At 52.9% G+C, this 20830-nt stretch overlaps 1 protein-coding gene across 1 annotated transcript in view; it reads right to left on the minus strand.

The window, feature by feature from the left end:
• Window positions 1-20830, minus strand: part of DOC2B (double C2 domain beta) — a 30493-nt gene that overhangs the window by 6180 nt on the left and 3483 nt on the right. Inside the window, exons 2-6 of the mRNA XM_032319989.1 lie at window positions 17314-17393; window positions 14276-14350; window positions 11745-11854; window positions 11450-11576; window positions 8764-8921 (exon numbers count right to left, since the gene is read on the minus strand). Coding sequence (XP_032175880.1) covers window positions 8764-8921; window positions 11450-11576; window positions 11745-11854; window positions 14276-14350; window positions 17314-17393 — 550 coding nt within the window. The remainder of the gene's footprint in view (window positions 1-8763; window positions 8922-11449; window positions 11577-11744; window positions 11855-14275; window positions 14351-17313; window positions 17394-20830) is intronic.

The following is a 20830-nucleotide window of genomic DNA, read 5'->3' on the forward strand; positions in this document are numbered from 1 at the left end:
GAAGATATTTGCAAATGGTTTATCAGACAAGGGGCTAATACCCAAAATATATAAAGAACTTATACAACTCAATATCAAAAAACCCCCCAAATAATTTGATTTAAAAATGGGCAGGGAACCTGAAAAGATTTTTTTTAAAGAATTTATTTATTTGTCTGAGAGAGTAAGCACAGGCAGACAGAGAGGCAGAGGGAGAAGCAGGCTCTCTGCTGAGCAAGGAGCCCAACGTGGGCTCGATCCCAGGACGCTGGGATCATGACCTGAGGCGAAGGCAGCTGCTTAACCAACTGAGCCACCCAGGCGTCCCTGAAAAGACATTTTTCTAAAGAAGACATACAGATGGCAACAGATACATGAAACCAATAATCGTCAGGGAAATGCAAATCAAAACCATGGTGAGGTACCACCTCACACCAGTTAGAATGGCCAGTATCAAAAAGACAAGACGTCAGTGTTGGCGAAGATGTGGAGACGAGGAGGGGCACCTGGGTGGCTCAGATGGTTAAGCAGCTCAGGTTATGATCCCAGGGTCCTCAGATCAGGTTATGATCCCAGGGTCCTCAGATCAGGCCCCGCATTGGGCTCCCTGCTAGGCAAGAGCCTGCTTCTCCCTGTCCCTCTGCCTGCTGCTTTCCCTGCTTGTGCTCATTCACTCTGTCAAATGAATAAATAAAATCTTAAAAAAAAAAAAAGGTGTGAAGAAGAGGGAACCCTCATTCACTGTTGGTGGGAAATGTAAATTGGTGGAAAACCACCGTGGAAAACAGTATGGAGACTCCTCAAGAGATTAAAACTAGAAGCACCAAATTCCATTACTGGGTATTTACTCAAAGAAAATGAAAACACTAATTCAAAAAGCTATATCTACTCTTGTGTTTACTGAAGCATTATATGTAACAGCCAAATGATGGAAGCAACCCAAGTGTCCACTGATGGCTGAATGGAGAAAGAAGATGTGGCGCATGTGTGCATGTGTGTATACATGTATGTGTCTGTACACACAGAGCATATGTAGGTGTGTTTGTATAAGCACATGTATACACACATGCACAGCCACTGCAGCAGTAACCGTAGGACCGGAAGAGATACTACTATCTGTGGCAAAATGGATGGACCTAGAGGGTGTTATGCTAAGTGAAATAAGTCAAACAAATACTATAATTTCACTTCCATATGAAATCTGAAAAACAAAGCAAATGCACAAAAAAGCAGAATCATCCTCATAAACGGAGAACAAACTGGTGGTTGCCAGAGGGGAGGGAGAGGATGGGGAGGGGAAAGTGACATAGATTAAGGGAATTAGAGGTACAGATGTCTAGGTATTTAAAAAAAAAATCCTTGCTGGTTTGAAAGGCAAAAAGTGGTATCTCGTTACTGATTCTTGTTACATAAATAACACTAGTTCAATATAAACACACTACAGAATAGCTATTGAAGGAAGCTGGGGTGGGAGAGAGAAATGAAGACAGATCCACACAAACACCTGTTCTTTAGCAGCTGTAGGCAGTCATCAATAGCTGGAAATTCACCAAAACCAATAGGAAACGCTTAACAAAATGGCAGTAAGTGCACACCTATCAGTAATGACTTTAAGTCTAAATGGTGTAAATACTCCAATCAAAAGACAGGGTGACAGAATCGATAAAAAGGACTTGACTCATCCATATGCTGTCTACAGGATACTCAGTTCAGATTTAAAGACAGAGACTGAAAATGAAAAGATGGGAAAAGATATGCCATGCCAATGGAAGCAGGGGTGAGGGTGAGCACGAGTAGGGGGGCAGCTGGGGTAGCAATACTTACTGACAGACAAGATAGATTTTAACTCAAAGACTAAGAAGAGACAAGGACATTCTCAAATGATGAGGGGGTCAATCCAACAAGAAAATACAATAGTTATAAATATCTATGTACCCAACATTGTAGCATCTAAATGCATAAAGCAAATATGAACAGACATAAAGAAGAAAGTAATATAATAATAGTAGGTGACTAACACCCCAATTACATCAATGGGTAGATCGCCAGGCAGAAAATCAATAAGGAAACAGTGTCTTTCAATGGCACATTAGACCAGACGGACTTAACAGACATGTACAGAGCTTTCCATCTAAAAACAAGACAACACACATTCTTTTCAGAATTCTTTTCAACACACATGGAACATTCTCCAGGACTGATCATCTGTCAGGCCACAAAACATTTAAGGGACGCCTGGGTGGCTCAGTCATTTAAGTGTCTGACTCTTGATTTTAGCTCAGGTCATGCTTTCAGGGTTGTGAGATGGACCTCCATGTCAGGCTCCACGCTCAGCATGGGAATCTCTCTCTCTCCCTCTGTCCATCCCCCTGCTCTCTCAAGTTAAAAAAAAAAATACTTAACTCTACATTTAAGAAGACAGAAATCAGGGGCACTTGGGTGGCTCAGTTGTTAAGTGTCTGCCTTCGGCTCAGGTCATGATCCCAGAGTCCTGGGATCGAGCCCCACGTGGGGCTCTCTGCTCAGCAGAGAGCCTATTTCCTCCTCTCTCTCTGCCTGCCTCTCTGCCTACTTGTGATCTCTCTCTGTCAAATAAATAAAATCTTTTAAAAAGAAATCATGGAGCACTACGTCAAAACTAATGATGTATTGTATGGTGACTAACATAATTTTTGAAAAAAGGAAAATAAAGAAATGAAGGAACTGACTGCAATACAAATGATTACAAGAGATTACTATGAAAAATTACATGCCAACAAATTAGACAACCTTGCAGAAATCAATAAGTTTCTGAAAAGCATACAATCTTCCAAAACTAATGAAAAAGATAAAAATCTGAACAGACCGATGGCTAGTAATGAAGTTGAATCAGCAATAAAAAAATCACTCCCAACAAACAAAAGTCCAGGACCAGATGGATTCAGAGGTGATTTCTACCAAACATTTAAGGAGGAGTTAACACCTATTCTCTTTAAACTATCCCAAAAAATGGAAGAAGAAAAGCCTCCCAATACATTCTGTGAACACTGTATTAGCCTGATACCCTAACCAGACAAAGACACTCCAAGACAAACCCACAGCTAACATCATATTTGGTGAAAACCTGAGAGTGTTTATTCTTAGATCAGGAACAAAACATGGGCACTTGTCATTTTTATTCAACACAGTACTAGAAGTCCTAGGCACAGCAATCAGATAAGAAATGAAAAGGTATCCATACTGTTATGGAAGAAGTAAAACTGTCACTATTAGCAGGTGACATGATTCTATACAGAGGAAACTCTAAAGAGTCCAGCAAAGAACTGCCAGAATAAGTGAATTCAGTGAAGTTGCAGGATACATAATTAATACACAGAAATCTGTCGCATTTCTATGCACTAATAGTGCATTAGCAGAAAGAGAAATTAAGAAAAGAATCCCAGGTGGGGCACCTGGGTGGCTCAGTGGGTTAAAGCCTCTGCCTTCGGCTCAGGTCATGATCCCAGAGTCCTGGGATCGAGTTCTGCTAAGCAGAGAGCCTGCTTCCTCCTCTCTCTCTGCCTCTCTGCCTACTTGTGATCTCTGTCTGTCAAATAAATAAATAAAATCTTAAAAAAAAAAAAAAAAGAAAGAAAAGAATCCCAGGGTGTTGAGCCACCTGGGTGGCTCAGTCAGTTAGGTGTTTGGATTGATTTCAGGTCGGGTCGTGAACTCAGGGTCATAAGATTGAGCCCCATGTTGGGCTCTGTGCTGGGTGTGCAGCCTGCTTGGGATTCTCTCTCTCCCTCTGCCTCCCCAACCCCTACTCACGCTCGCTAAAACAAACAAACCAAAACAAACAATATGGTACTGGTACAAACACAGGCACATACATCAATGGAACAGAATAGAGAGCCCATAATTAAACCCATGCTTAGATGGTCAATTAATATAAAACAAAGGAAGCAAGACTATACAATGGGGGAAAGACAGTCTCTTCAATAAATGGTGCCGAGAAAATTGAACCACTTTTTTTTTTTAACACCACATACAAAAACTCAAAATGGGTTAAAGACTTATAAATATAAGACTTGAAACCATAAAACTTCTAGAAGAAAATATAAGCAGCAATCTCTCCGACCTTAGCCTTAGCAACATTTTTCTGGACGTGTCTCCTTAGGCAAGGGAAACAAAAGCAAAAATAAGCTACTGGGACTACATCGAACAAAAGAAAACTATCAACAAAATGAAACTTACTGAATGAGAGGATATTTGCAAATGATATATCTGTTATCAGGCTGAATACCAAAACGTATAAAGAATTTATGCAACTCAGCACCAAAAGTAGCCGAAGAAAAAGGGAGCAGAATAGTCTGTTTTTTCAAAGACAACACCCAGCTGGACAACAGACAGGGAAAGATGCTTGACATCACACAGCACCAGGGAGATGCAGATCAAAACCACGAGGGGGGGCGCCTGGGTGGCTCAGTGGATTAAGCCGCTGCCTTCGGCTCAGGTCATGATCTCAGTGTCCTGGGATCGAGCCCCGCATCGGGCTCTTTGCTCAGCGAGAGCCTGCTTCTCTCTCTCTCTCTGCCTGACTCTCCTCCTACTTGTGATTTCTCTCTCTGTCAAATAAATAAATAAATAAAATATTTAAAAAAAAAAAAAAAAAAAAAAAAAAACCACGAGGAGCTATCGCCTCACGCCTGTCGGGATGACCAGTATGAGAAAGATAAGGAGTAACAAGTATGGACAAAGACGTGGAGAAAAAGGAAACTCCATGCACTGTTGGTGGAGATGGAAATCGGGGCAACCACTGTGGAAAAGCACCTAGAGGTGCCTCAAGAAATACCAAGGGGAGGGGTGGCTGGATGGCTCAGGCGGTTAAGCATCCAACTATTGATTGTGGCTCAGGTCGTGACTTCCGGGCGGTGAGATCGAGCCCCGAGTCACACTCTGTGCTCAGTGTGGACTCTGATGGGGATTCTCCCTCTCCAAATAAAATCTCTTTTTGACACAGAGAGATCACAAGGAGGCAGAGAGGCAGAGAGAGAGGGAGAAGCAGGCTCCCTGCTGAGCAGAGAGCCCCACGTGGGGCTCAATCCCAGGACCCCGGGATCATGACCTGAGCTGAAGGCAGAAGCTTTAACCCACTGAGCACCCAGGCACCCCTAAATAAATAAAATCTTAAAAAAAAAATAAAGCAGAAACAGACCCCCATAAACACAGAACAAACTGGTGATTGCTAGAGGGGAGGGAGGTGGTCACAGGGATGGGAAAAATGGGTGAAGGGAGGTGGGAGGCACGGGCTTTCAGTTCTGGAATGAAACAGGCCCAGGGATGAAAGGCGCAGCACAGGGAATGCAGTCAGTGCGGCGGTGACGGTGTTGTATAGTGACAGGTCAGTTATACTTGTGAGCAAAGCGCAGTGTGTAGGGTGGTCCAGTTACTACGTTGTGCACCTGAAATGAATGGAACGTTGTGTGTCAACACTACCCGCCCCCCCACCCACCAGAAAAAAAGGAAAGAAAAAGAAAGTCAAATGTGCTTCCACATAAAGCGAACCGAGCAACTTGTGGTGTCTCTACGGACGGGTATTTGGAGAGAACCACGTGGATGCAAGCAGCTGGATTCAAAAGGCCACATACGCAGTTTGCTTTTATAAGAAAGTCTGGAAAAGGCAAAGCCATCGGGACAGAAAACATCTCAGTGGTTGCCTGGGGCTGGGGGAGCTTTTTGGGTGAAAGAAAGGTCCTCATCCTCGGACCTCCACAAAGGGAGAAACCTCCAGTGTGCAAATTCTACCTCAAGGAACCCAACTTTTAATCCAGCCCAGGACCAGGCAAGTCCTGTCAGCCTGGGCAGGTGAACACTGAGCAGATTTTAAAACTTTACCGCCATTTTGGCTTTGGATTAGCTTTCCTTCCGAATGGGAACTCCAGCATCACAAGTACAAATGCGGGCCCTTTGCTGCCCGCCCTCTCTCCTGCCCCAGAGACACGGCAACTGTGGCATTCTCTGCGGAGTCTGTGATACACAGATGTACAGACACCGCCTCATACTGTGCGTACTGTTCCGGAGCCTGCTCTTGGGATCAGCACGCTTGGAGAGCCGTCCGTGTTCATTCACCCAGTCTGAAGGGATCCATTTCAACGGCATGCGACTGCATTATATGCATGTACCGTGTCTTACGACTATTCCCCTGCCGACGACTGCTTGGCTGTTTCTGGTGTCCTGCCACGACGGCAATGCCACCGTGAACAGCACTTCACCCCTACATGAGTTTCTAGGACACGGACCTGGAGGGGAGATCATGCAGTCCGAGGGAGTGTACACTGGCCTCACTGACTGGGTGTTACCGACCTTCCCTCCAATGGTTGTAAAGTGTCTCCTGCTGATCTCTGGAATGGTCATGGCATTTCCTCACAGTGGTCTCTAATCCACTGGAATCACGGTTCTGCAAACGGTTGATGTGGGGACCCAATCCCCCCAACTTTTTTTTAATGTCCTCCTGGGGCCATGTGTGGGGAACAGCCTTCCCCCAGTGACCCCAGTCAGCTTCCTGTTGTACCTGGCACTGCTCCTGGGCTTGGTGGCCTTGGAGTTTTGTTTTGTTTTTTTAAGATTTTTATTTATTTGACAGAGAGAAAGATCACAAGTAGACAGAGAGGCAGGCAGAGAGAGAGGGAGAAGCAGGCTCCCTGCTGAACAGAAAGCTTAGGGCTTGATCCCAGGACCCTGAGACCATGACCTGAGCCGAAGGCAGGGGCTTAACCCACTGAGCCACCCAGGCGACCCTTGACCTTGGAGTTTTAAGAAGTAACAGCTCTAGGAAAATCTGATTCAGAGTTTGTAGAATGTGCCCTTTTAAAGCATACAACTGAATGGCTTAGTCCATTTAGAGTTGTGCAGTTGTCACAGTCAATTCTAGAACATTTCTTCTCCTCAGGAAGAAATCCAGGTGCTCCCTCTCCACACCCCCACCCTCCCCCAGCCCCTGGCAACTACTAATCTAATCTGCTTTCTGCATCAATGGATTTGCCTATTTCAGACTTTCACATAAGTGAAATCATATAAGGTGTGGTCCTTTGTGTTTGGTTTCTTTCAGTTAGCATAATCTTTTGCAATAATCTTTTCAAGATTCAGAGATGTTATACCATGAATAAGGACTTCACTTCTTTAAAAAAATTTTCTTAAGAGAGAGTGAGTGACCACAATGTGGGGATGGGGTGGGGGAGAAAGAGCATCTCAAGCTCCATATCCAGTGTGGAGCCTGACAAGGGTCTCGACCCCACAACCCTCAGATCAGGACCTGAGCCAAAAATCAAGTCAGCCACTTAACCGAGCAAGCCACCCAGGCACCCCTTCACTCCTTTTTATAGCTGAATAACATTCCATCCTGTGGCTGTTTCTCCAATCGTCAGTTGATGGACATCTAGGTGGTGGCCTTCTGTCTACTGCGCATAATGCTGCTACAAGCGCGCATGCGTGAGCGTTTGTGTGGGCAGGTGTGTCTGCGTCTCTTGGGTAGGTACCTGGGAGTGGGATTGGTAGGTCACACAGTAACTACATGTTTAACTTCTAGAGGAACTGCCAGCCCGTTTTCCAAAGTGACAGCACCATTTTTGTGACAGGATTTTATTTCTTTACTTAAAAATAAAATCTTTGGGGCGCCTGGGTGGCTCAGTCATTGTGTCTGCCTTAGGCTCAGGTCATGATCTCAGGGTCCTGGGATCGAACCCTGCATCGGGCTCCCTGCTCGGCAGGAAGTCTGCTTCTCCCTCTCCCACTTCCTCTGCTTATATTCCCTCTCTCGCTGTGTCTGTCGGATAAATAAATCCTTAAGAAAAAAATAAAATAAAATCTTCCAAAATAAATAGTTTGTACACCCAGCATGGGGCTCGAACCCACAACCTCGAGCTCAAGAATCACTCACTCACTCACTGAGCCAGCTAGGTGCCCCTGTAGTAGGATTTTAAAACCGACAGAAAGAGAACAGCGGCCAGCAGGAATGGTAGCCCCAGAGTCGTGCAGTCGGGAGCCCTGGCCTCCCATGGCCTCTGGCACTTGGAGCTCCTCACTGTCCCCTCAGGCCAGGGTCATCCCTGTTGCTGTGTCTTAGCTCCTTTCTTCCTCTACCTAAACAGGAATACCTCCTTTCCGTGGAGCCAACTTCCTCCCTGTGTCCCCTCCTCCAAGAAAGTCTCACTGTGAACCCAGAATAATATCCATCTTTTACTTGCGGAAGGCCCAGAGCACTGATGGCGCTCACCGTGCTGCCTGCTTCCTTCTTCTCTGAAGGGCTACAGCACACATCTTCCTCTCAGAGCAAGGACCACAGCCTCACCTGGGGCCCCTGTTGCCTCGCACAGGTCCCTGACTTCTGGTTTCTCGCCAGCACCAGCGGGAGCCCTGCCAGGAGGGTGGGCGACAGCACCCGTGGCAGCAGCATGGGGCTGGGTGCCCAGGCGCAGCACTGTGTCCTGGTGGAGCGTCTTCATGGATCTCCTGGCCCAGACCCACCCTCTCCTCCAGCCTGCTACGGCCCCTCCTGAGGTCATAGTCAAGGTGAGGTCTGAATGCAGAGTCGGGAGCAAACTACTCTCTCTGTATGACCTGGGACGCCACTCAAGTTCCATAGGCCTCAGTTTCCTCATCTGTGAACTGGGACTGACCAGCCTGAACCCACAGTGCTGCCAAAGGAGCACAGCAGAGGACATGCCCCCAAGGGTGCAGTTGCCCGCTGTGCTGCCGGCGCCATCAGTGTTCGCTACGCTGAGGGGATGGGGGGAAGGAGATGGCTGGCTTGGGCCACACACTCACGTCTTCACGTAGGGGTCCGAGTAGCCGTTGGCGTCCATGGCAGCCAGGTGGGCGCAGCGCACAATGCCAACCAGCAGGCCCTGCTTCTGTGAGCTGTACTTGAGGGAGATCAGGATCCGACCCCGTTCCTCCAGGGACTTGTCTTCGGTCTTGTCCACCTGTTAGGCAGGAAGACACCTGGCGGTCCTCACCTGCTCCCATGCCCTCCCTCAGCCATGGGCGACTGAGGTGGTCTGCTGGCCCTGGGGCTGGGAAGGCCGGTCACCCTGGCCTCAGCCCCCTGCAGGTGCCTCCTGCAGCCCCCTTGGGGGAGCACCCAGAAGACAGAGCTTTGACATACTGCCAACCCTAAGGGGGGCAGGGAGGCAAGTAGGGGCTGTCTAGGCCTCAGGGATCAGACCTCAGCTGGAGGTGTCCCCCTCCACCTCCCTGCCCCAGCTACCCTGAGAGTTTCCATTCCTTACCCTCCTGAGGCCACTTTCCACCGCCTGGCTCCTGCTGTTCTGGAACTCCTTCTCCTTACTCCGTCCACCCTTGGACACCCCCAGCTAGAGCCCCAAGGGCCCCTCCTTATAAGGGCCTCTCTGAAGTCCCAGCCATGTCCCTTTGCCCAGATGGTCCTCTGTCACTAACGTGATGCCCCATGGGGCTCCTCAGAGGCAGGAGCCATGCCTACACCTCTCTGAAGGTGGGGCTCCTGGGAGGCCAAGGGAGGGCCACCTTCCCCAACTCCCACACCCGGAGCAGACACGACTAATTGACGCTGCATTTACTCTGAGTTCAAATGAAGCCTCAGCCCCTCTCAGGGCCGGCCGCTGTTATAAACGGACCTGACTGGGCATGCGAGATTGAACGACCCGCCCCTCTGGCCTAGGGCTTTGTGTGGATAGTCTCCCTAAACAGTGATCTCGTGCTAGTTTGGGGGCAGCGTGAAAATTAAACATCATAAACAAGCAGGAGTGTTTTCAACCGTCTTTCTAGGGATAGAACGTTATACACTGGGTCATTTCCTAGGAAGCCCGTGGAACTGGGCGCTGTTCAGTCCTCACTGAGGACTAATGTTCACAGACCACACAGTCTAAAATGTATCACCGAAGTGTCTTTACGGTCACGGCAATCCCTAAACTGCACTCCCGCGGTCACCATATGTTGCCGGGTCCAGAGCGATGAGCCACGAGCAAATTCAAACAAGGCAAGCCCACATTCCCACCCAGCCACGTGCGGGAACATACCTGTGCGCACATGCATTCTGCATCCCCGAAAAAACACACATGTGCACTTACACACACACACACATGCACACACACACCCCTGTGTGCTCCTGTCCCCACACAGCTGTGTGTCATGCTGGGGTTCAAAACTCCAACACCACTACAGTAGGAGTTGACGGTGTCTTCAAGTGACACAGATCATTTGGAAAAACTGGGTTTTGGTTAGTGACAGATAATAAACTAAAAAAGGTTATACCCATCATACAAATGTCTGTGAGTAGGAAAGAATGTGACAAGGAAATAAAATTTGATCAAGTTATGCAAAAAGGCAGAGCTGGGATTCTGGCTTCAGGCCGACTTGTTCCCAGGGCTTGACTTGGCCAGCCTGCACCAGCCACATGTCCCAGTGCCCAGGCCCCACCGGGGAAGGACAGGTTGGCCACTGGGCTCTGTCCTCTTGAGCTTTCCCCTTGCCCAGGCCTCTAGGAGGGAAAATGTCCTAAAAAGAGGATTGTGCCCTGAACACCGGGCTGCTGGAGGGTGTCAGGACCCTGGGGCCTCTTGGTCAATGCCTCCCAGTCCTTCTGAACAGGGCAAGGCCTCCCAAGAGATGGGAACAGGGAGGGGGAAGGAGGAGGAGCGAGGGGGAGGGAGGGGAGACACAGATGGACAGTGTTTGGGTGGGCTCAGCTGCTGCCGACAACAGGAAGCATGATTGCTTTTGACATTATTTTTTTAAAAATTGCAATTTCTAGGCAAAAATTATTTTGTCTCCTCGAGGTAGCTCACAGGCACCTCATGCCCATCCTGTTCTAGTTGAGCTCCGGACCTCCCCAGCTGCTCCTCCGCAATGAGTGACCCTGCATCTGTCCAGGTGCTTGTCCCCCCACTCTGGGAATGCCTCATCTGCCAGCACACTCCGCCAGGATCCCACACTTCTCTCCCTCCGCTGGGGCTCCAGTCCAGGTTGGGTCAGGTTCATCCCCTCACAGCCCTCCGCACCCTCAGGCTCCTCTCCTTCTCAGCCTGCACCCGGAGAGAGCCGGTGAAAATAGTGAGAAACCCTTGTCCCTGCCCGGCCTCACCCAGAGGCATGGCTTGCTCCCAGCTCCCCTGCCCGCCCACTGGTCGCCCCCTCCTAGGACCCAGTCCCATCCACCCCGGGCCCTCCGCAGCAGGCGTCTTGCTTGTGCCTCCCACAGGCTTACCACCTGCTGTTCCCTCTGCCAGGAGCAGCCCCCGAACCGCCATTGAAACCACTGAGCTCTCAGGCTTTCCTTCGTGACCCCGCTCACTGTCTCACATGGGCTCTGCCTGGGTCATTCACCTGGTCTGGAGTTGGTCTGCTGCCCAGGCTGCGTGAGGGCGGGCATTCTGGTCTGCTCCCCCCACACCTGAAGCCAGGCCAGGCGTCGAGTGGGCGCTCCTGGCAGGGAGGGCCCCGCATGGCCCATGGGGCCCCGTCACCCACTCACCGGCAGCTGCTTCTCCAGGCAGATGCTGAACGTCTTGGTGTGGTTGGCTTTCAGCTTCTTCAGGGGCACACGCGTCTCCCCGATGAACTCGTTGTGACGGAATTTGTCCTCATCGCACACAGAGATCCTGGGGGACAGGAGGCATGGTCAGCTCTTCAGACACACGGAGGGGGGTGCTCCCACTTTGCTTCCAATGTCAGTAGGGATTTGGGGGGGCTGGAGGGGGAGTGGGAGGCAGGGCAAGGCCCTGCAGGTGAGGGGTGTGGGGAGCAAGGAGTCTGGGGCCCTCACCCACCGCAGGGTCTTTCGAATCATGTCTTCGTCCGTGATCCCGTAGTAAGTGAGGGTCTCATTCCACGTGGGGTTCAGAGTATTTCGGAGAGTTTTCGTTCTGAGTTTATTTGCCTGGTGAGAGCGGAAAAGGTGCTCTTGGCATAGGGGAGCTCAAGAATGACGGCCCTGGATGGCCTTGCCTGGTCCCCGGAAACTGAATGTGCCGAGGGGAGTGAAGGTTGTTACTCGTTTGTTTTTTTTTTAAAAAGATCTTATTTATGTGACAGTGAGCAAGCACAAGCAGGGGGAGCATCAGGCTCGTCGCTGAGCAGGGAGCCTGATGCGGGGCTCAATGTCAGGACTCTGGGATCCTGACCGGAGCCAAAGGCAGACACTTAACCAAACTGAGCCCCCCAGGCGCTCTCAACTGACTTTAAAATACAGAGATTATCCAGGTGACCTGGGCAGGGGCAGGCCTCATGCAGTGTGATTACAGGGCCCTGGAAAGCAGAAGAGGGAGGCAGGAGAGGAGCGTCAGAAGGACACATAAGGACAGAAGTCCCAGGCGGGCACTGGTGTGGAAGATGGAGGAAGGGGCTGAAAGCCAAGGAATGCGGGTGGCCTCCATGCTGGAAAAGGATGGGAATCATTTCTCCTCTAGAGCCCCCCGACGGGACGGCAGCCCCGCCACAGCGTATTTCACCCATGCCGGAGCTGGGCTCGCCTCCAACCCGCAGCCCTGGAAGACAGGACACGTGTGTGGCAAGCCACTAAAAGTTGGAGATAATGGCAGCTCCCGGAACCTTAATACCAGAGGCTCCCCACTGTTAGCCCCCAACTGTGTGCTGGTGGGGGCGGGGGGTCTTCAGGAGGGGCTGGGGCTGCTCTCCCACACGTCTCCTTGCTTCTGCGCAGACAGAAAATGCTTGTGGGACGGCATGTCCCAGCTGCCCCACTGCCTCCCCACCTTCCCCTGTGCTTCTCTGACTCTCGGTCCTTGGGCTCCGCACGGTCCTGCCCGTTCAGACCCAGTGCCATGACGGCTTCCCCTTGCGCGGCTCTGCGCACCTAGGTCCCGATCCCCGCTCGGTCACCTGCCGGAGCTCCACGCAGCCCAGCAGTTTACTCCCCCTCTGCGAGCTCCAGGCTCCTGCTGTAGGAAAGGACATAATCATCCCTCTTTCTCAGCGTGGTTTTTAGGAGCCTGCTTTATTAGAAGCCTGCTTTGTAGAAACCACTGCCCTATGGGGGGAATCCTGTCTGTGTGTGAGGGTCCCTAGGACTCAGTCTTCTGGTATTGCCTGTTCTAGGGGCCTGGAGTCTAGGGACTCACAGCCATTGAGCTCCTGAACTGGGGACGCTGCCCTGGTCACATTACTCTCACAGCCTGGGGACTCCTACCTGCAACAGGGGGCCTTGAGTGGTGAGCAGCTTCCCTGGGCTACCGCTCTGCCTTCCCGGAGATGTCACCTGTCGACAGCCCTCCTAGACTGGTGGGGAGCCTCAGCCCTTACACATTGGCCCAGAGGGTTTGGGCCTCGGACTCAACTCGGGTCCCAGCTCCTCAGCTGGCCTAGAAGAGTCCGTGGCAAGGGGGCCCTCTGCCTAGGACGGCATTCCCATTACAGACTCTTATCATCAGCCCACTTGAAGGGATCCCCCAGCTCTCGGTCTTAGAAAGAGGCTGGGATGAGACCATCAGCCATTGCGCTCTGCTCCTCACGCTCCGATGTCCTCCATCCCATGACCCCCTGCCTCCCTCTGATCTCTCAGAAGCAAAGCTGCTAGTCTCCCGTTGACCCCCATCCCCTCCCCAGCAATGGGGTCCACATAACCTGCCCCTTGAAAAGTGCGGATCCCAGACCCAACTCTGAAAAGATGATCTAACCCTCCCTCCCAAGAAATTAAGATTTAAACACCACTGACCCGTAAGACACATGTAAGAATGTCTAAACAGTTTTGACCTTTCAGTGCTGAAGGTCACCTTGATGCTTTTGTTTAATAGCAAATCTTTTCTTTAAAAAATGTCTTTTTTTCCTAGGCACCCCACGTGCTTGGTCGGGCTGCTGGGTCACCTAGTATAGGAACAAGGGTTCTGTGGCCCAAGAACTGGGCAGAATCTATCCACTCCATCCCCCTTTGTGGGGTATCACGGGGCAGCCCATCAACATGTTAAAGGCTCTGATAAGTCCTAGAGTAAAGGAACCTGTTTAACAAGGCTTCCTGGTGTTATCTGGCCACAGAGCCCTTTATTCCCCCACACATAGTGACCTCCAACCCAGTCTGCTTCTTATAAAATGCTGGCCTAGAATTCTCTAGAGGGTTTCCCCACTTCATCAGGCAAGTTGTGCCAACTGGAGGGTCCCAGGAAGCCTGGGGGCTGTGGGGCTGGCCAGGTGCTCTGAGTGGTGGTGAGTCACTGAGGTCCCATCAGCTGGCTTGGTCTGGAAGCGGGCACGCGAAGTGTGTGCCTCCCTGTGCGTGCCGAGCTCAGCGGGGGCCCCAGGCACCGCAGTCTGTGCTGTTTGGCAGGCCCTGGGGCGGACCCCTCACCTTACTGGCTCCTGGCAGCAGGTGCAGCTTGACGTAGGGGTCTGCCAGCCCGTTGTGGTCCATCGGCTTCAGGCCCTGAGTGGAGGGGAACGGCAGAAGGTGTCAAATGGGAGCTGGAGATACAGAGAGCAGCCAGGGCCTCCGGGCACCTCGCTGGGCACGCACTCCTTGTCCCCAGGCCTCCTGGCTGGGTCCATTCAGGACCCTCTCTGCAGAGGTCCCCTGGAGCCCACGCTCTCAGAACAGGGAAGATGGCTCAGTGCTGGTGTGCTCCCCCTTCCCCCCAAATGTCCTGGCCCTGGGACAGGGGTCTCAGGGTGTCTTTGTCAGACCAGCCTTTCTCTTTCTAGTCTCCTTTTCGTGGAGGCCAAGTGACTCCCCCCCTCTTCTGAAGGAGGTCCTCATTATCCTGCTTCGGGGAGGCCCTTCTTTCTTCCAGATTCCCCTTCCCCCACTCCCCAAATACGGGGACTTCCCTCACTGACCCTACACCCACATGACCCTCCGTCCACTCACCGCCAAGGTTCCCCTCTTTACCACAGGAAAAGGTTCTGGGTCCTGGAGACCAGCCTCAGTTTCTCTCTGGATCTGCCACAGCTCCCTGCTGGCCTGAATCCGAGGAGGCCAGACAGCGTGGCTGGCCACAGAGGGTCCCTCCACAAGATGGCACCCCTCACTAACGCGGAACGACCAGTCAAGCGCACACAGCCAGGGAACCAAGGGAACGGAGAACAGACGGGGGCTTAGCTGACCTCATGACTGCTCTGAGCTCTGAAAATTGTGCTTTTTCTTCTGCGGTGGTTCGCATGCGTGCGGGGCAGCAGCATCACAGAAGAACTGCCCAGCCAGCCTCCCAGGAGAACGGAGGCACTCACCCCCCACCTTGGTTTGGTCTGAAGGGGGGGGCCCGGGGGGGGAATAAAAGGGGCTGAGACAGGAGGTTGGGGCCTCCGATCTCTCCTGCTGTTCTGCTTCTGGGAAGGAGCATGCAGGCTTCAGAGCCAGGCTGACTGGGGCCCAGATCCCTGCTCCTGCTCGCTTAGCCAGGGAAGGGGTGGAGGTGCTCTGTCCCCAGAGCCTCAGCTTTATGGTCTATAAAAGGGGTTACTGGTTCCTACTTCCCAGGGGTGGTCCAGGAGTGGAGGTGGCGATGGTGACACAGGACTTAGCCCTAGGCCATTTGTGCCCCTTCCCCACGTGTCAGGCCCCTTGGAAGATGCCAGAAAGGTGGTGGAGGATCAGTGTAGGGCTCTCTGAGTTGTGTGGGAGCTGCTGGGGCTCCATGGCCACGTGTGCCCCCATGGCGAGGAGGTGGCCCTCCCAGACTCAAGTCCCTCCTCTCAGCCTCACCACCTATCCCTGACGTGCCCAGGACTGGCCGGGTGGTCAGCACTGTCCCAGTCCCTCTGGGCCTGAGCTCTAGGGTGTCCGTGTTTGTGTGGGCGGGGCTGGGCCCCTGCCACCAGGCAGTCCTCCAGGACGGCGGCTGGGACTGAGCACTTACAGGGCTTGCAGCCACCACCCAGGCGGGGTGATGAACCTGGTTTTAGAGACGAGCAAACGAGCTGCTCTGCTTCCCTGCAGGGTAGTGGCCAAGAAGGGCCTGGCTGCACAGCCTCTGGCCTCCCCCAGAGTTCCTCAAGGGGCTCTACCTGTCAACCCTGCTTCCCGCCCATCCCCGATCCAGAGCCAGAGCCGCCGTTCCTCCCATGCCTGCACCAGCCCCACCCCTGCAAAACGGGAACTCAGCAGAGAATGAACTGGAGAACAGGGCCCTTCTATGGCTTGGGGTTCTCTCCTCCCCCACCTCCAAGGCCCTGAGTGACACACCCCAAAAGACACTCATGTGCACACAGAGACCCACGTGTGCCCCACCCCTTCCAACCCCACAGTCCTTCTAGAGCCTGGGTAGGGAAGGGAGCGCACACAGCACAGAAGGGGCCTGGTGTCTGGGATGGTGCCTGGCAGCAGATGCCCATTCCCAGTTCCCAAGCCTGGACAACCTCTACAAAACTAGGGGGAAGGGGAGGGAAAGGGCTCTGCCCGGGCCCTGCAGGCTGCCCTCCACCTTGGCCCCCCTGCCATGGAGTCACAGTTCTCAGCTCCTTCCCAAGAGGCAGGTCTGGAGCCCTGGCATCACAGCCCAGGCAGCTCCTGAGGGGAGGGCAGGGCCAGGACAGCCGGTGGGGGCCTCTGGGGTGCCTGAAGCAGACACCGCTGTCTACCACAGTGGTGGTCCGGGTGTGCTGGCCGAGGCCGGGTGGGGACATGGGACACAGAACCAGGCAGCCGGCCCCTCAGGGTGGGCAGAGCCCTGGCTAGGGTGCTGAGGGGCACAGAAGCACACAGCTGGGATGGACGGTGGGGTCTGGGCCCAGGCGGCTCTGCTGGAGGCTCCTTGCTCTGAGCCTGAGCCAGACCCCTCCATGGCTCTACTGGGAGTCCCACTAGGCCGCGCTACGGCCCTTACCTTGCGCGAGAACATCAACTTTGGCACCTTCCTCCCAGAGGGATGGATGCAGGGGGCGAAGCGAACAGCATGGCTAAAGAGAGAGCTGAGGCCCACCAGCCCAAAGGGGGAGATGCTCCCGCTCAGGCCCAGAGACCCAGGAGCCAGACTGGGGCCCTGAGCCCACAGGAGAGGACTCTCCTGCCTGGAGGAGTCTGGGGTGCTGGGAATGTCAGGAGGCCAGAGGCAACCAGTCCAACCCCCAACTTGGCCACCAGGACAGACCTGTCACCGCTCCCCTTCCTGCCCCTTTCCCACAGCCCCTCCCCAGCTCTGCCCCCTGCTACTCCGCCTTCCTTCTCTTTCTCTTCCTGCTTTTTTGCTCTACTCCTTCCCTGAAGGTCTATCCAGCAGGGGTTTTTTTAGAGCAGTGAATTGGAAAAGGATCCCCTCCCTGCCCTGCACCCACAAGCAGATGCCACAGAGCCTGGACAGGAACCGGTGGTGAGAACAGGCCTTCGGACCTCAGCCCCTCACCTCCACCCAGGGCCCTGGACCCCGGGGACCCTGGGGGCCGGCGGGGGCCTACCTTGGCCTTGCTGATAGTGCAGTGGAGGGCGTTGTTCTCCTGGTCATAGAGGAGGCTGAAATCCAGTGTGCCCAGGGCAGCTGCGGACAGAGGGCTCAGGTAACTCGTCGGCCACCCAGTGGGCGGGGGAGGGTCACCCACCCACAGCTGCACAGCGCCTGCCATTAGCAGAGCACCTAGTACATGCAAGCCCTCCACCCAGTGCCCCAGTCCCACTAGCCCTGGGAAGTGAGCACTAGCCCCCTCAGGTTCCAGAGGAAGGAGAAGTGGAGGCTCAGTGAGGGGGGCTCAGCCCCTGCATGGTGCTGGGGTGCCTGGCCTGTGGCTGGTCCAATGTTGTACTTCCCCGTACACTCAGCTAAAGGTTTCTGTCCTCCTGCCCTCCTTGTGTAACCGTCAGTCTTGGCTCCATGCCTTGGTTTCCCTGACCCGTTAAATGTCACAAGTTGGGGCACCTGGGTGGCTCAGTGGGTTAAGCCTCTGCCTTCGGCTCAGGTCATGATCTCAGGGTCCTGGGATCAAGCCCTGCATTGGGCTCTCTGCTCAGAAAGGGAGCCTGCTTCCTCCTCCCCCTCTGCCTGCCTCTCTGCCTACTTGCGGACTCTCTCTCTCTGTCAAAGAAATAAAATATTTTGGGAAAAAAAAAATGTCACAAGGGTTGTGTGAGAGGGCCTTGAGAGAAGCCCTGGGGCCCTAGCTGGGCTGACTGGCTGATCCACCCCCAGCAACCCTCAGGACTGCAGCTCCCCAGTCTCTCTAGTCCCTTGGGGGATCCAGGGCAGGCAGCAAGGAGGCAGCTAGGTCCTGGCACTGCTTCTACACAACCAGGTGCCAATACTTGCCAGCATTGTACCCAAACTCTGAGTCAATAGGCCTCGAGGAGAGCCCAAGTTGCTTTTCCTGAGTCGAGTCCATGTGCTTTGGTGCCATCCGTACCTGGCCCTCTGCGGCCTATATCAGGGCTCCCACCTGTGCAGGCGGGCAGGTGGGGGGTGCCGGAAGGGACCCCCCATGCCTGTCACAGCGAACACAGCCATGGGCCCAAGATTCTCCAGGTCCATGCTTAGACGATATTTTCCAAAGCTGTCGGCTTGTCGTGACGGTCGGTCTGCGGTTCCGTTCAGGCCTACCCATGGCTTGTTCTCTAAAGACGTCCGCCTCCAGAGAGGAGGGCCCTGGCCTCAGCCACACCAGTGACATCAGCGAAGAGGGCATGTTCAGTCCACACGGCCAGTCCCGTCAAACCAATCTGCCTTCCAGCTGTTCACAGGCTCGGGATTTGGTGATGCCCATGTGTTAAGATACACACCCTCCAACCCCTGCCCATTTCCCGCTCTCAGAGAAGGCTAGCCAGCCAGATGGTGGGGGTCACCTTCTCCCCACTGGGAAACTCAGACCCTGGAGAAGAGAGGAGCCCCTTTTGCTGGTGCCGCAGGCATCCCTGTTTAAGGAGGGCTGACGCGGCTCGGTGAAACGGACACCCGTCATCCATTCCCAGGAAGGAACAGCGCACCCAGCGCCCCTTCACACAATGTGTGATTTTTTTTTTTTTAAACTCTAATGGAGGTTTTGTAAGAAATAATAGTTTATTAATAGAAGCACGGTCACCATTTTTAGAGTTCTGCTGGTGGTGGAGCTCTCTTAGGGATCTTACAGTCCAATGTCTTCATTTCCCATTCAGCGAAATGAGGCTCAGAGAGGGGAGGTGACCTGGTCAGGGCGGCCCAGCAGAACTAGACACAGAATCCAGGCCTCTTCACTTCCATCCTGACAGTTCCTTTCTTAAGCCTAGTGGCTTCCAACATTTTTTTTTTTTTTTTTTGTCTGCTACTTAGTAAAACTGAAATCTTAGGGGGATGCCACAGAGAAACAGAGAAAAGCAAAGCTGCTCTCAGGGATGCGGGGGAGGGGCAGTGCCTGGACTGCGATCCTAGAGGGGTCTCTGAGTTGGATACGCAGTTGTGGGCTTGTGGTGCAGGTGAGGAGGCCCCTAAGGGCAGGCAAAGGGGCTTGTCTGCGTGAGACACAGGGTCCTGCCCTTCGCCCACAGAAATCACGTGTCCTGGCCAAAGTTTACATCCTTGGAAAAATAATGAGGGTTGGTCACTAATGGGCCTTGGAGAGTTGTCACCCGCCTGTCGATAATTATAGAGCTTTAATGGGGCTAATTCAGAGAAAATCAGGCTCAAGCCCCGGTCGGTTCCTCTAAGGCCAAACACCCCTTTACTCTGCTGATGGAGACTGACAGCATCATTCTGACCTTGGTTTGCACCTGAACCTTCCTCACCCGTATACCCTTGGGAATAGGAAATCGGTGCTGGTTGTTTTCTTCCTTCCTTTCTTCCTTTCTTTCTCTCTCTCCCTAAGAAAAATGTCAGCCTCACAAATAGTTTTTAAAAACTGTGGCAAAGAACCACAGAAAATTGGTCAAGCCTGAGTTGAAACCATTTCCTAGTTGGGGAAACTGAGGCACCAAACCAAGCACTGCAGGGGGTACAAAAAAGAATGAGTCATCTGTCCCTGCTTCCCTGGAGCTCAGAGGCAGAGAATTAGAACTTTAGGGCCCTCAGAAGTCTATTCATTCTCTTGTTTTCAATTATTCAAAGGTTCACCACTGCCTCCTGGACTGAGTTTAACCTCCTCGGTGTAGCATTCAAGGGCCTCTATGATATGACCACTCTGGTCTCAACATGGATCTTTCCCCCCTTCTTCAGCCTCTTGACCACGGCACCTCTGCTGGGCTGTCTCCTCTACCTCTACCCTTGCACACAGCAGTCCCCCCACCAGGAGCGCCTCTCTTTCCTCCTTCTACTCAGCCAGCCTGCTTCCTCCTTTCTCCCAGGCTCAGAGCAGAGCCTTCTCTATGGGTAAACTCTGCAAAATAGCACTTCCCATTTGGCTTCCTGCCTCCCTGTTGTCACCGCTGGGCTACTTGCTCATCTCGGTTTCCCTGAACTCCCTCTTGTCAGAGACCAAGTCTCAGGCATCCGTGAATCTCGAATAGTGCCTGACATACAACTGGTCTTATAATGTTGAGTACCTAAAATTATGGTCTGAGAGCAACATGTCTGGGCTCCACGGAAGGGGATGCAAAGCCAGCAGGGACTGAGAACCACTCCCAGCTGAGGGCCTTGGGGACAACACTTCCTCCACTCCATCCCTGCCTCCAACAGCACCACTCCTGACCCCACCCAGCATGAATCACACAGAGGCAGGTGTCCGCACGGGCATGTGATGCCATTCTGGCCAATGGGAGGGAAGGACAGGTCTCCTGCGGCCCCTGGGAGAGCTTTCCTTTCCTTGCTTTTCAACTGAGATATGGGCAAGGAAACTTGTCCTTGTCAAATTGAAGATCTTATGGTTTCATGTGACACCTGGACCTGAAACGGGAATCCAGGACCAGGAGGGAGGACACCCTAAGGAGAGCAGAGCATGGCCGAGGGGAGAGGCAGACAGAGCCATCGCCTTTGAGGATGCCACCGAGCCACTGCCTATGCTTATCTGGGTGTCACATGAC

The sequence above is a fragment of the Mustela erminea genome, chromosome 18 (genome assembly GCF_009829155.1).
Source record: "Mustela erminea isolate mMusErm1 chromosome 18, mMusErm1.Pri, whole genome shotgun sequence".
Taxonomy (NCBI): Eukaryota; Metazoa; Chordata; class Mammalia; order Carnivora; family Mustelidae; genus Mustela; species Mustela erminea.